The sequence below is a fragment of the Salvelinus fontinalis genome, unplaced genomic scaffold (genome assembly GCF_029448725.1).
Source record: "Salvelinus fontinalis isolate EN_2023a unplaced genomic scaffold, ASM2944872v1 scaffold_0092, whole genome shotgun sequence".
Classification (NCBI taxonomy): Eukaryota; Metazoa; Chordata; class Actinopteri; order Salmoniformes; family Salmonidae; genus Salvelinus; species Salvelinus fontinalis.
This window is the reverse complement of record NW_026600301.1, coordinates 260,736-275,489: the sequence shown is the minus strand read 5'-3', so window position 1 is coordinate 275,489 and position 14,754 is coordinate 260,736. Positions and strand designations below refer to the sequence as shown.

At 47.7% G+C, this 14,754-nt stretch overlaps 1 protein-coding gene across 2 annotated transcripts in view; it reads left to right on the top strand.

Annotated features, from left to right (window-relative positions):
* tbk1 (TANK-binding kinase 1) overlaps positions 1-14,754 on the top strand; it is a 138,036-nt gene that overhangs the window by 93,771 nt on the left and 29,511 nt on the right. For both annotated transcript variants that reach the window (XM_055911768.1, XM_055911767.1), the window contains 5 exons: positions 2,063-2,121; positions 3,089-3,180; positions 6,377-6,478; positions 9,974-10,055; positions 11,540-11,658. In XM_055911768.1, the coding sequence (XP_055767743.1) occupies positions 2,063-2,121; positions 3,089-3,180; positions 6,377-6,478; positions 9,974-10,055; positions 11,540-11,658 (454 nt within the window). The remainder of the gene's footprint in view (positions 1-2,062; positions 2,122-3,088; positions 3,181-6,376; positions 6,479-9,973; positions 10,056-11,539; positions 11,659-14,754) is intronic.

Below are 14,754 nucleotides of genomic sequence, written 5' to 3'. Positions count from 1 at the left end.
CTCAGTCTCTATCTGGTCTGTTAACCTCAGTCTCTATCTGTCTCTGTTGTTAACCTCAGGCTCCATCTGCTCTGTTAACCTCAGTCTCTACCTGTCTCTGTTGTTAACCTCAGTCTCTATCTGTCTCTGTTAACCTCAGTCTCTATCTGTCTCTGTTGTTAACCTCAGTCTCTATCTGTCTCTGTTGTTAATCTCAGTCTCTATCTGGTCTGTTAACCTCAGTCTCTACCTGTCTCTGTTGTTAACCTCAGTCTCTATCTGTCTCTGTTAACCTCAGTCTCTATCTGTCTCTGTTGTTAACCTCAGTCTCTATCTGTCTCTGTTGTTAATCTCAGTCTCTATCTGGTCTGTTAACCTCAGTCTCTATCTGTCTCTGTTGTTAACCTCAGGCTCTATCTGTCTCTGTTGTTAACCTCAGTCTCTATCTGTCTCTGTTGTTAACCTCAGTCTCTATCTGGTCTGTTAACCTCAGTCTCTATCTGGTCTGTTAACCTCAGTCTCTATCTGGTCTGTTAACCTCAGTCTCTATCTGGTCTGTTAACCTCAGTCTCTATCTGGTCTGTTAACCTCAGTCTCTATCTGGTCTGTTAACCTCAGTCTCTGTCTGTTGTTAACCTCAGTCTCTATCTGTCTCTGTTGTTAACCTCAGTCTCTGTCTGGTCTGTTAACCTCAGTCTCTATCTGTCTCTGTTGTTAACCTCAGTCTCTATCTGTTGTTAACCTCAGTCTCTATCTGTTGTTAACCTCAGTCTCTGTCTGGTCTGTTAACCTCAGTCTCTATCTGTTGTTAACCTCAGTCTCTATCTGTTGTTAACCTCAGTCTCTGTCTGTTGTTAACCTCAGTCTCTATCTGGTCTGTTAACCTCAGTCTCTATCTGTTGTTAACCTCAGTCTCTATCTGGTCTGTTAACCTAAGTCTCTATCTGGTCTGTTAACCTCAGTCTCTATCTGTTGTTAACCTCAGTCTCTATCTGTCTCTGTTGTTAACCTCAGTCTCTATCTGTCTCTGTTGTTAACCTCAGTCTCTATCTGTCTCTGCTGTTAACCTCAGTCTCTATCTGTCTCTGTTGTTAACCTCAGTCTCTATCTGTCTCTGTTGTTAACCTCAGTCTCTATCTGTCTCTGTTATTAATCTCTATCTGGTCTCTTAACCTCAATCTGGTCTCTTAACCTCAGTCTCTATCTGTCTCTGTTGTTAACCTCAGTCTCTATCTGTCTCTGTTGTTAACCTCAGTCTCTATCTGTTGTTATCCTCAGTCTCTATCTGTCTCTGTTGTTAACCTCGGTCTCTATCTGTTGTTAACCTCAGTCTCTATCTGTTGTTAACCTCAGTCTCTGTCTGTTGTTAACCTCAGTCTCTATCTGTTGTTAACCTCAGTCTCTATCTGTTGTTAACCCCAGTCTCTATCTGTCTCTGTTGTTAACCTCAGTCTCTATCTGGTCTGTTAACCTCAGTCTCTATCTGTTTTTAACCCCAGTCTCTATCTGTTGTTAACCCCAGTCTCTATCTGTCTGTTAACCTCAGTCTCTATCTGTTGTTAACCTCAGTCTCTGTCTGTTGTTAACCTCAGTCTCTGTCTGTTGTTAACCTCAGTCTCTGTCTGTTGTTAACCTCAGTCTCTATCTGTTGTTAACCTCAGTCTCTATCTGTCTCTGTTGTTAACCTCAGTCTCTATCTGTCTCTGTTGTTAACCTCAGTCTCTATCTGTCTCTGTTGTTAACCTCAGTCTCTATCTGTTGTTATCCTCAGTCTCTATCTGTCTCTGTTGTTAACCTCAGTCTCTATCTGGTCTGTTAACCTCAGTCTCTATCTGTCTCTGTTGTTAACCTCAGTCTCTATCTGTCTCTGTTGTTAACCTCAGTCTCTATCTGTTGTTATCCTCAGTCTCTATCTGTCTCTGTTGTTAACCTCAGTCTCTATCTGTTGTTATCCTCAGTCTCTATCTGTCTCTGTTGTTAACCTCAGTCTCTATCTGTTGTTAACCTCAGTCTCTATCTGTTGTTATCCTCAGTCTCTATCTGTCTCTGTTGTTAACTTCAGTCTCTCTATTGATCTCCACAGCGAGTCCTCCTAAAGTCCAGCCTCGCTACGATCTGGACCTGGATGCCAGCTATGCCAAGGTAACTATATATTATGCTATATGTTATGCCAGCTATGCCAAGGTAACTAAATGTTATGCCAGCTATGCCAAGGTTACTAAATGTTATGCCAGCTATACCAAGGTTACTAAATGTTATGCCAGCTATACCAAGGTTACTAAATGTTATGCCAGCTATGCCAAGGTAACTAAATGTTATGCCAGCTATGCCAAGGTAACTAAATGCTATGCCAGCTATGCAAAGGTAACTAAATGCTATGCCAGCTATGCCAAGGTTACTAAATGTTATGCCAGCTATGCCAAGGTAACTAAATGTTATGCCAGCTATGCCAAGGTAACTAAATGCTATGCCAGCTATGCCAAGGTAACTAAATGCTATGCCAGCTATGCCAAGGTAACTAAATGCTATGCCAGCTATGCCAAGGTAACTAAATGTTATGCCAGCTATGCCAAGGTAACTAAATGTTATGCCAGCTATGCCAAGGTAACTAAATGCTATGCCAGCTATGCAAAGGTAACTAAATGCTATGCCAGCTATGCCAAGGTTACTAAATGTTATGCCAGCTATGCCAAGGTAACTAAATGCTATGCCAGCTATGCCAAGGTAACTAAATGCTATGCCAGCTATGCCAAGGTAACTAAATGTTATGCCAGCTATGCCAAGGTAACTAAATGCTATGCCAGCTATACCAAGGTAACTAAATGTTATGCCAAGGTAACTAAATGTTATGCCAGCTATGCCAAGGTAACTAAATGTTATGCCAGCTATGCCAAGGTAACTAAATGTTATGCCAGCTATGCCAAGGTTACTAAATGTTATGCCAGCTATGCCAAGGTAACTAAATGTTATGCCAAGGTAACTAAATGTTATGCCAGCTATGCCAAGGTAACTAAATGTTATGCCAGCTATGCCAATGTGTCCGTAGGAGGAGGATGGTGTGTGTGGTGCCCTTAACTAATATCCTAATATGTCTTCCTCCGTTGTCCAGACGTTTGCAGGAGACGTGGGCCACCTGTGGAAGACCTCAGACTCCCTGTTGGTTTGTCAGGAGCTGGTCAGGAAGGGAGTCCGGGGACTGATGTAAGTCCTGATAACTCAATCCTTACAATGTACCAGACAACAGGAAGTGAGTCCTACTAACTCAACCCTTACAATGTACCAGACAACAGGAAGTGAGTCCTACTAACTCAACCCTTACAATGTACCAGACAACTAGCACATTCACCTGGTACCCCTCTGTCAACTGGTCCACTGTTCACCTGGTACCCCTCTGTCAACTGGTTCACTGTTCACCTGATACCCCTCTGTCAACTGGTTCACTGTTCACCTGATACCCCTCTGTCAACTGGTCCACTGTTCACCTGGTACCCCTCTGTCAACTGGTCCACTGTTCACCTGGTACCCCTCTGTCAACTGGTCCACTGTTCACCTGGTACCCCTCTGTCAACTGGTCCACTGTTCACCTGGTACCCCTCTGTCAACTGGTTCACTGTTCACCTGATACCCCTCTGTCAACTGGTTCACTGTTCAACTGGTACCCCTCTGTCAACTGGTCTACTGTTCAACTGGTACCCCTCTGTCAACTGGTTCACTGTTCACCTGGTACCCCTCTGTCAACTGGTCCACTGTTCACCTGGTACCCCTCTGTCAACTGGTTCACTGTTCACCTGGTACCCCTCTGTCAACTGGTACACTGTTCACCTGGTACCCCTCTGTCAACTTGTCCACTGTTCACCTGGTACCCCTCTGTCAACTGGTCCACTGTTCCCCTTGATACCCCTCTGTCAACTGGTTCACTGTTCAACTGGTACCCCTCTGTCAACTGGTTCACTGTTCACCTGGTACGCCTCTGTCAACTGGTTCACTGTTCACCTGGTACCCCTCTGTCAACTGGTCCACTGTTCACCTGGTACCCCTCTGTCAACTGGTCCACTGTTCACCTGGTACCCCTCTGTCAACTGGTCCACTGTTCACCTGGTACCCCTCTGTCAACTGGTCCACTGTTCACCTGGTACCCCTCTGTCAACTGGTTCACTGTTCACCTGGTACCCCTCTGTCAACTGGTCCACTGTTCACCTGGTACCCCTCTGTCAACTGGTCCACTGTTCACCTGGTACCCCTCTGTCAACTGGTTCACTGTTCACCTGATACCCCTCTGTCAACTGGTCCACTGTTCACCTGGTACCCCTCTGTCAACTGGTTCACTGTTCAGCTGGTACCCCTCTGTCAACTGGTTCACTGTTCACCTGGTACCCCTCTGTCAACTGGTTCACTGTTCACCTGATACCCCTCTGTCAACTGGTCCACTGTTCACCTGGTACCCCTCTGTCAACTGGTCCATTGTTCACCTGGTACCCCTCTGTCAACTGGTCCACTGTTCACCTGGTACCCCTCTGTCAACTGGTTCACTGTTCACCTGGTACCCCTCTGTCAACTGGTCCACTGTTCACCTGGTACCCCTCTGTCAACTGGTTCACTGTTCACCTGGTACCCCTCTGTCAACTGGTACACTGTTCACCTGGTACCCCTCTGTCAACTTGTCCACTGTTCACCTGGTACCCCTCTGTCAACTGGTCCACTGTTCCCCTTGATACCCCTCTGTCAACTGGTTCACTGTTCAACTGGTACCCCTCTGTCAACTGGTTCACTGTTCACCTGGTACGCCTCTGTCAACTGGTTCACTGTTCACCTGGTACCCCTCTGTCAACTGGTCCACTATTCACCTGGTACCCCTCTGTCAACTGGTCCACTGTTCACCTGGTAGCCCTCTGTCAACTGGTTCACTGTTCACCTGGTACCCCTCTGTCAACTGGTCCACTGTTCACCTGGTACCCCTCTGTCAACTGGTCCACTGTTCACCTGGTACCCCTCTGTCAACTGGTCCACTGTTCACCTGGTACCCCTCTGTCAACTGGTCCACTGTTCACCTGATACCCCTCTGTCAACTGGTCCACTGTTCACCTGATACCCCTCTGTCAACTGGTTCACTGTTCACCTGGTACCCCTCTGTCAACTGGTTCACTGTTCAGCTGGTACCCCTCTGTCAACTGGTTCACTGTTCACCTGATACCCCTCTGTCAACTGGTCCACTGTTCACCTGGTACCCCTCTGTCAACTGGTCCATTGTTCACCTGGTACCCCTCTGTCAACTGGTCCACTGTTCACCTGGTACCCCTCTGTCAACTGGTTCACTGTTCACCTGGTACCCCTCTGTCAACTGGTCTACTGTTCACCTGGTACCCCTCTGTCAACTGGTCCACTGTTCACCTGGTACCCCTCTGTCAACTGGTCCACTGTTCACCTGGTACCCCTCTGTCAACTGGTTCACTGTTCACCTGGTACCCCTCTGTCAACTGGTACACTGTTCACCTGGTACCCCTCTGGCAACTTATCCACTGTTCACCTGGTACCCCTCTGTCAACTGGTCCACTGTTCCCCTTGATACCCCTCTGTCAACTGGTTCACTGTTCAACTGGTACCCCTCTGTCAACTGGTTCACTGTTCACCTGGTACGCCTCTGTCAACTGGTTCACTGTTCACCTGGTACCCCTCTGTCAACTGGTCCACTGTTCACCTGGTACCCCTCTGTCAACTGGTCCACTGTTCACCTGGTACCCCTCTGTCAACTGGTCCACTGTTCACCTGGTACCCCTCTGTCAACTGGTCCACTGTTCACCTGGTACCCCTCTGTCAACTGGTCCACTGTTCACCTGGTACCCCTCTGTCAACTGGTTCACTGTTCACCTGGTACCCCTCTGTCAACTGGTCCACTGTTCACCTGGTACCCCTCTGTCAACTGGTCCACTGTTCACCTGGTACCCCTCTGTCAACTGGTTCACTGTTCACCTGATACCCCTCTGTCAACTGGTCCACTGTTCACCTGGTACCCCTCTGTCAACTGGTTCACTGTTCAGCTGGTACCCCTCTGTCAACTGGTTCACTGTTCACCTGGTACCCCTCTGTCAACTGGTTCACTGTTCACCTGATACCCCTCTGTCAACTGGTCCACTGTTCACCTGGTACCCCTCTGTCAACTGGTCCATTGTTCACCTGGTACCCCTCTGTCAACTGGTCCACTGTTCACCTGGTACCCCTCTGTCAACTGGTTCACTGTTCACCTGATACCCCTCTGTCAACTGGTTCACTGTTCACCTGATACCCCTCTGTCAACTGGTACATAATGTCAATGTTTCTGTCTGTCTCAGTGAGTTAATGAAGGAGGACTACAGGGAGATGTTACATAATGTCTCTGTCTCTCTCTGTGTCTCTGTCTCAGTGAGTTAATGAAGGAGGACTACAGCGAGATGGTACATAAGAAGTCAGAGGTCATCCACATCTGTCACTACTGCACTCAGATCCTGGAGAGGACGGAGCAGCTGTGAGTACTTTGGTTTGTTCTGGCTCTTTCCCCCTCCAGCTCCTCAGAGGAGACAATAACCAGTAGGTGATGTCGTCTCCTCTCCCAGGTACGAGGTGGTAATGCAGGCCAATATGTTGTCTCCTCTCCCAGGTACGAGGTGTTAATACAGGCCAATATGTTGTCTCCTCTCCCAGGTACGAGGTGTTAATGCAGGCCAATATGTTGTCTCCTCTCCCAGGTACGAGGTGTTAATGCAGGCCAATATGTTGTGTCCTCTCCCAGGTACGAGGTGTTAATGCAGGCCAATATGTTGTCTCCTCTCCCAGGTACGAGGTGTTAATACAGGCCAATATGTTGTCTCCTCTCCCAGGTACGAGGTGTTAATGCAGGCCAATATGTTGTCTCCTCTCCCAGGTACGAGGTGTTAATGCAGGCCAATATGTTGTCTCCTCTCCCAGGTACGAGGTGTTAATGCAGGCCAATATGTTGTCTCCTCTCCCAGGTACGAGGTGTTAATGCAGGCCAATATGTTGTCTCCTCTCCCAGGTACGAGGTGTTAATGCAGGCCAATATGTCGTCTCCTCTCCCAGGTACGAGGTGTTAATGCAGGCCAATATGTTGTCTCCTCTCCCAGGTACGAGGTGTTAATACAGGCCAATATGTCGTCTCCTCTCCCAGGTACGAGGTGTTAATGCAGGCCAATATGTTGTCTCCTCTCCCAGGTACGAGGTGTTAATGCAGGCCAATATGTTGTCGTCTCCTCTCCCAGGTACGAGGTGTTAATGCAGGCCAATATGTTGTCTCCTCTCCCAGGTACGAGGTGTTAATGCAGGCCAATATGTTGTCGTCTCCTCTCCCAGGTACGAGGTGTTAATGCAGGCCAATATGTTGTCTCCTCTCCCAGGTACGAGGTGTTAATGCAGGCCAATATGTTGTCTCCTCTCCCAGGTACGAGGTGTTAATACAGGCCAATATGTTGTCTCCTCTCCCAGGTACGAGGTGTTAATGCAGGCCAATATGTTGTCTCCTCTCCCAGGTACGAGGTGTTAATACAGGCCAATATGTTGTCTCCTCTCCCAGGTACGAGGTGTTAATGCAGGCCAATATGTCTCCTCTCCCAGGTACGAGGTGTTAATGCAGGCCAATATGTTGTCGTCTCCTCTCCCAGGTACGAGGTGTTAATGCAGGCCAATATGTTGTCTCCTCTCCCAGGTACGAGGTGTTAATGCAGGCCAATATGTCGTCTCCTCTCCCAGGTACGAGGTGTTAATACAGGCCAATATGTTGTCTCCTCTCCCAGGTACGAGGTGTTAATACAGGCCAATATGTTGTCTCCTCTCCCAGGTACGAGGTGTTAATACAGGCCAATATGTTGTCTCCTCTCCCAGGTACGAGGTGTTAATACAGGCCAATATGTTGTCGTCTCCTCTCCCAGGTACGAGGTGTTAATGCAGGCCAATATGTTGTCGCCTTTCCCAGGTACGAGGTGTTAATGCAGGCCAATATGTTGTCTCCTCTCCCAGGTACGAGGTGTTAATGCAGGCCAATATGTTGTCTCCTCTCCCAGGTACGAGGTGTTAATGCAGGCCAATATGTTGTCTCCTCTCCCAGGTACGAGGTGTTAATGCAGGCCAATATGTTGTCTCCTCTCCCAGGTACGAGGTGTTAATGCAGGCCAATATGTTGTCGTCTCCTCTCCCAGGTACGAGGTGTTAATGCAGGCCAATATGTTGTCTCCTCTCCCAGGTACGAGGTGTTAATGCAGGCCAATATGTCGTCTCCTCTCCCAGGTACGAGGTGTTAATGCAGGCCAATATGTTGTCTCTTCTCCCAGGTACGAGGTGTTAATGCAGGCCAATATGTTGTCTCCTCTCCCAGGTACGAGGTGTTAATGCAGGCCAATATGTTGTCACCTCTCCCAGGTACGAGGTGTTAATGCAGGCCAATATGTTGTCTCCTCTCCCAGGTACGAGGTGTTAATGCAGGCCAATATGTTGTCTCCTCTCCCAGGTACGAGGTGGTAATGCAGGCCAATATGTTGTCCCCTCTCCCAGGTACGAGGTGTTAATGCAGGCCAATATGTTGTCTCCTCTCCCAGGTACGAGGTGGTAATGCAGGCCAATATGTTGTCTCCTCTCCCAGGTACGAGGTGTTAATGCAGGCCAATATGTTGTCTCCTCTCCCAGGTACGAGGTGTTAATGCAGGCCAATATGTTGTCTCCTCTCCCAGGTACGAGGTGTTAATACAGGCCAATATGTTGTCTCCTCTCCCAGGTACGAGGTGTTAATGCAGGCCAATATGTTGTCTCCTCTCCCGGGTACGAGGTGTTAATGCAGGCCAATATGTTGTCTCCTCTCCCAGTTACGAGGTGTTAATACAGGCCAATATGTTGTCTCCTCTCCCAGGTACGAGGTGTTAATACAGGCCAATATGTTGTCCCCTCTCCCAGGTACGAGGTGTTAATACAGGCCAATATGTTGTCTCCTCTCCCAGGTACGAGGTGTTAATGCAGGCCAAAATGTCGTCTCCTCTCCCAGGTACGAGGTGTTAATGCAGGCCAATATGTTGTCTCCTCTCCCAGGTACGAGGTGTTAATGCAGGCCGATATGTTGTCTCCTCTCCCAGGTACGAGGTGTTAATGCAGGCCGATATGTTGTCGTCTCCTCTCCCAGGTACGAGGTGTTAATGCAGGCCAATATGTCGTCTCCTCTCCCAGGTACGAGGTGTTAATGCAGGCCAATATGTTGTCTCCTCTCCCAGGTACGAGGTGTTAATGCAGGCCAATATGTTGTCTCCTCTCCCAGGTACGAGGTGTTAATGCAGGCCAATATGTTGTCTCCTCTCCCAGGTACGAGGTGTTAATGCAGGCCAATATGTTGTCTCCTCTCCCAGGTACGAGGTGTTAATGCAGGCCAATATGTTGTCGTCTCCTCTCCCAGGTACGAGGTGTTAATGCAGGCCAATATGTTGTCTCCTCTCCCAGGTACGAGGTGTTAATACAGGCCAATATGTTGTCTCCTCTCCCAGGTACGAGGTGTTAATACAGGCCAATATGTTGTCTCCTCTCCCAGGTACGAGGTGTTAATGCAGGCCAATATGTTGTCTCCTCTCCCAGGTACGAGGTGTTAATGCAGGCCAATATGTTGTCTCCTCTCCCAGGTACGAGGTGTTAATGCAGGCCAATATGTTGTCTCCTCTCCCAGGTACGAGGTGTTAATACAGGCCAATATGTTGTTCTCCTCTCCCAGGTACGAGGTGTTAATGCAGGCCAATATGTTGTCTCCTCTCCCAGGTACGAGGTGTTAATGCAGGCCAATATGTTGTCTCCTCTCCCAGGTACGAGGTGTTAATGCAGGCCAATATGTTGTCTCCTCTCCCAGGTACGAGGTGTTAATGCAGGCCAATATGTTGTCTCCTCTCCCAGGTACGAGGTGTTAATACAGGCCAATATGTTGTCTCCTCTCCCAGGTACGAGGTGTTAATGCAGGCCAATATGTTGTCTCCTCTCCCAGGTACGAGGTGTTAATACAGGCCAATATGTTGTCGTCGTCAGAATACGATGAGATCTCAGACATGAGGAAGAAAATAGTCCTAGTAAGTACCGCCCCTGGCTACTAACCAATCACAGCCTCTGTTCCCTCTGGCCCCGCCCCTGGCTACTAACCTATCACTCAGCCTCTGTTCCCTCTGGCCCCGCCCCTGGCTACTAACCTATCACTCAGCCTCTGTTCCCTCTGGCCCCGCCCCTGGCTACTAACCAATCACACAGCCTCTGTTCCCTCTGGCCCCGCCCCTGGCTACTAACCAATCACAGCCTCTGTTCCCTCTGGTCCCGCCCCTGGCTACTAACCTATCACTCAGCCTCTGTTCCCTCTGGCCCCGCCCCTGGCTACTAACCTATCACTCAGCCTCTGTTCCCTCTGGCCCCGCCCCTGGCTACTAACCAATCACTCAGCCTCTGTTCCCTCTGGCCCCGCCCCTGGCTACTAAACTATCACTCAGCTTCTGTTCCCTCTGGCCCCGCCCCTGGCTACTAACCAATCACACAGCCTCTGTTCCCTCTGGCCCCGCCCCTGGCTACTAACCAATCACAGCCTCTGTTCCCTCTGGTCCCGCCCCTGGCTACTAACCAATCACAGCCTCTGTTCCCTCTGGCCCCGCCCCTGGCTACTAACCTATCACTCAGCTTCTGTTCCCTCTGGCCCCGCCCCTGGCTACTAACCAATCACTCAGCTTCTGTTCCCTCTTGCCCCGCCCCTGGCTACTAAACTATCACTCAGCTTCTGTTCCCTCTGGCCCCGCCCCTGGCTACTAAACTATCACTCAGCTTCTGTTCCCTCTGGCCCCGCCCCTGGCTACTAACCTATCACTCAGCCTCTGTTCCCTCTGGCCCCGCCCCTGGCTACTAACCTATCACTCAGCCTCTGTTCCCTCTGGCCCCGCCCCTGGCTACTAACCTATCACTCAGCTTCTGTTCCCTCTGGCCCCGCCCCTGGCTACTAACCTATCACTCAGCCTCTGTTCCCTCTGGCCCCGCCCCTGGCTACTAACCTATCACTCAGCTTCTGTTCCCTCTGGCCCCGCCCCTGGCTACTAAACTATCACTCAGCCTCTGTTCCCTCTGGCCCCGCCCCTGGCTACTAACCTATCACTCAGCCTCTGTTCCCTCTGGCCCCTCCCCTGGCTACTAACCTATCACTCAGCTTCTGTTCCCTCTGGCCCCGCCCCTGGCTACTAACCTATCACTCAGCCTCTGTTCCCTCTGGCCCCGCCCCTGGCTACTAACCTATCACTCAGCTTCTGTTCCCTCTGGCCCCGCCCCTGGCTACTAAACTATCACTCAGCCTCTGTTCCCTCTGGCCCCGCCCCTGGCTACTAAACTATCACTCAGCTTCTGTTCCCTCTGGCCCCGCCCCTGGCTGCTAACCTATCACTCAGCTTCTGTTCCCTCTGGCCCCGCCTCTGGCTACTAACCTATCACTCAGCTTCTGTTCCCTCTGGCCCCGCCCCTGGCTGTTAACCTATCAGTGAGCCTCCCATCTCTGGAGCTGCTGTTGATTGGTTGTCTCTCTGTGCAGATCTCCAACTCTTTAGTCCCCATGGAGCAGACGGTTCAGGACATCAAGAGTAAGTTCCTGTCAGGTGGTGTTCTGACGGACAGCTGGACTCAAGCTGGAACACACCCTGAAGACAGGAAGTAAGTAATGAGTGTGTTTTTAGGGCTGTGACGATACAAGTATCGTAATATTTTTTTCCCCGTTGCAAAAATGAAAAAACAAAGCCGACCGAACTCTTTTGGTCATTTAAAAACATTCCGTGTGTAAAATAGTGTCGCCTTATTCTGGGACGTCACTGGGATCGTGGCGAGTTAGTTGCAATTGTGTTTCTCACACCGTAACCTAGAGAGATACTAAATGTTACCAGGTTACAGTGTACTACAGAGATCACACCGTAACCTAGAGAGATACTAAATGTTACCAGGTTACAGTATACTTCAGAGATCATACCGTAACCTAGAGATACTAAATGTTACCAGGTTACAGTGTACGTCAGAGATCACCACCGTAACCTAGAGAGATACTAAATGTTACCAGGTTACAGGGTACTTCAGAGATCACCACGGTAACCTAGAGAGATACTACATGTTACCAGGTTACAGTATACTACAGAGATCACACCGTAACCTAGAGAGATACTAAATGTTACCAGGTTACAGTATACTACAGAGATCACACCGTAACCTAGAGAGATACTAAATGTTACCAGGTTACAGTGTACTACAGAGATCACCACGGTAACCTAGAGAGATACTACATGTTACCAGGTTACAGTATACTACAGAGATCACACCGTAACCTAGAGAGATACTAAATGTTACCAGGTTACAGTATACTACAGAGATCACCACGGTAACCTAGAGAGATACTAAATGTTACCAGGTTACAGTATACTACAGAGATCACCACGGTAACCTAGAGAGATACTAAATGTTACCAGGTTACAGTATACTACAGAGATCACCACGGTAACCTAGAGAGATACTAAATGTTACCAGGTTACAGTATACTACAGAGATCACACGGTAACCTAGAGAGATACTAAATGTTACCAGGTTACAGTATACTACAGAGATCACACGGTAACCTAGAGAGATACTAAATGTTACCAGGTTACAGTATACTACAGAGATCACACCGTAACCTAGAGAGATACTACATGTTACCAGGTTACAGTATACTACAGAGATCACACCGTAACCTAGAGAGATACTAAATGTTACCAGGTTACAGTATACTACAGAGATCACACGGTAACCTAGAGAGATACTAAATGTTACCAGGTTACAGTGTACTACAGAGATCACACCGTAACCTAGAGAGATACTAAATGTTACCAGGTTACAGTATACTACAGAGATCACACCGTAACCTAGAGAGATACTAAATGTTACCAGGTTAAAGTGTACTTCAGAGATCACCACGGTAACCTAGAGAGATACTAAATGTTACCAGGTTACAGGGTACTTCAGAGATCACCACGGTAACCTAGAGAGATACTACATGTTACCAGGTTACAGTATACTACAGAGATCACACCGTAACCTAGAGAGATACTAAATGTTACCAGGTTACAGTATACTACAGAGATCACACCGTAACCTAGAGAGATACTAAATGTTACCAGGTTACAGTGTACTACAGAGATCACCACGGTAACCTAGAGAGATACTACATGTTACCAGGTTACAGTATACTACAGAGATCACACCGTAACCTAGAGAGATACTAAATGTTACCAGGTTACAGTATACTACAGAGATCACCACGGTAACCTAGAGAGATACTAAATGTTACCAGGTTACAGTATACTACAGAGATCACCACGGTAACCTAGAGAGATACTAAATGTTACCAGGTTACAGTATACTACAGAGATCACCACGGTAACCTAGAGAGATACTAAATGTTACCAGGTTACAGTATACTACAGAGATCACACGGTAACCTAGAGAGATACTAAATGTTACCAGGTTACAGTATACTACAGAGATCACACGGTAACCTAGAGAGATACTAAATGTTACCAGGTTACAGTGTACTACAGAGATCACACCGTAACCTAGAGAGATACTAAATGTTACCAGGTTACAGTATACTACAGAGATCACACCGTAACCTAGAGAGATACTAAATGTTACCAGGTTAAAGTGTACTTCAGAGATCACCACGGTAACCTAGAGAGATACTAAATGTTACCAGGTTACAGTGTACGTCAGAGATCACACCGTAACCTAGAGAGATACTAAATGTTACCAGGCTACAGTATACTACAGAGATCACACCGTAACCTAGAGAGATACTAAATGTTACCAGGTTACAGTGTACTTCAGAGATCACCACGGTAACCTAGAGAGATACTACATGTTACAGTATACTACAGAGATCACACCGTAACCTAGAGAGATACTACATGTTACAGTATACTACAGAGATCACACCGTAACCTAGAGAGATACTAAATGATACCAGGTTACAGTATACTACAGAGATCACACCGTAACCTAGAGAGATACTACATGTTACAGTATAGTACAGACATCACACCGTAACCTAAAGAGATACTACATGTTACAGTATAGTACAGAGATCACACCGTAACCTAGAGATATACTAAATGTTACCAGGTTACAGTATACTACAGAGATCACACCGTAACCTAGAGAGATACTAAATGTTACCAGGTTACAGTATACTACAGAGATCACACCGTAACCTAGAGAGATACTAAATGTTACCAGGTTACAGTATACTACAGAGATCACCACGGTAACCTAGAGAGATACTAAATGTTACCAGGTTACAGTATACTACAGAGATCACACCGTAACCTAGAGAGATACTAAATGTTACCAGGTTACAGTATACGTCAGAGATCACACCGTAACCTAGAGAGATACTAAATGTTACCAGGTTACAGTATACTACAGAGATCACACCGTAACCTAGAGAGATACTAAATGTTACCAGGTTACAGTATACTACAGAGATCACACCGTAACCTAGAGAGATACTACATGTTACCAGGTTACAGTATACTACAGAGATCACACCGTAACCTAGAGAGATACTACATGTTACCAGGTTACAGTATACTACAGAGATCACACCGTAACCTAGAGATACTAAATGTTACCAGGTTACAGTATACTACAGAGATCACACCGTAACCTAGAGAGATACTACATGTTACCAGGTTAAAGTATACTTCAGAGATCACCACGGTAACCTAGAGA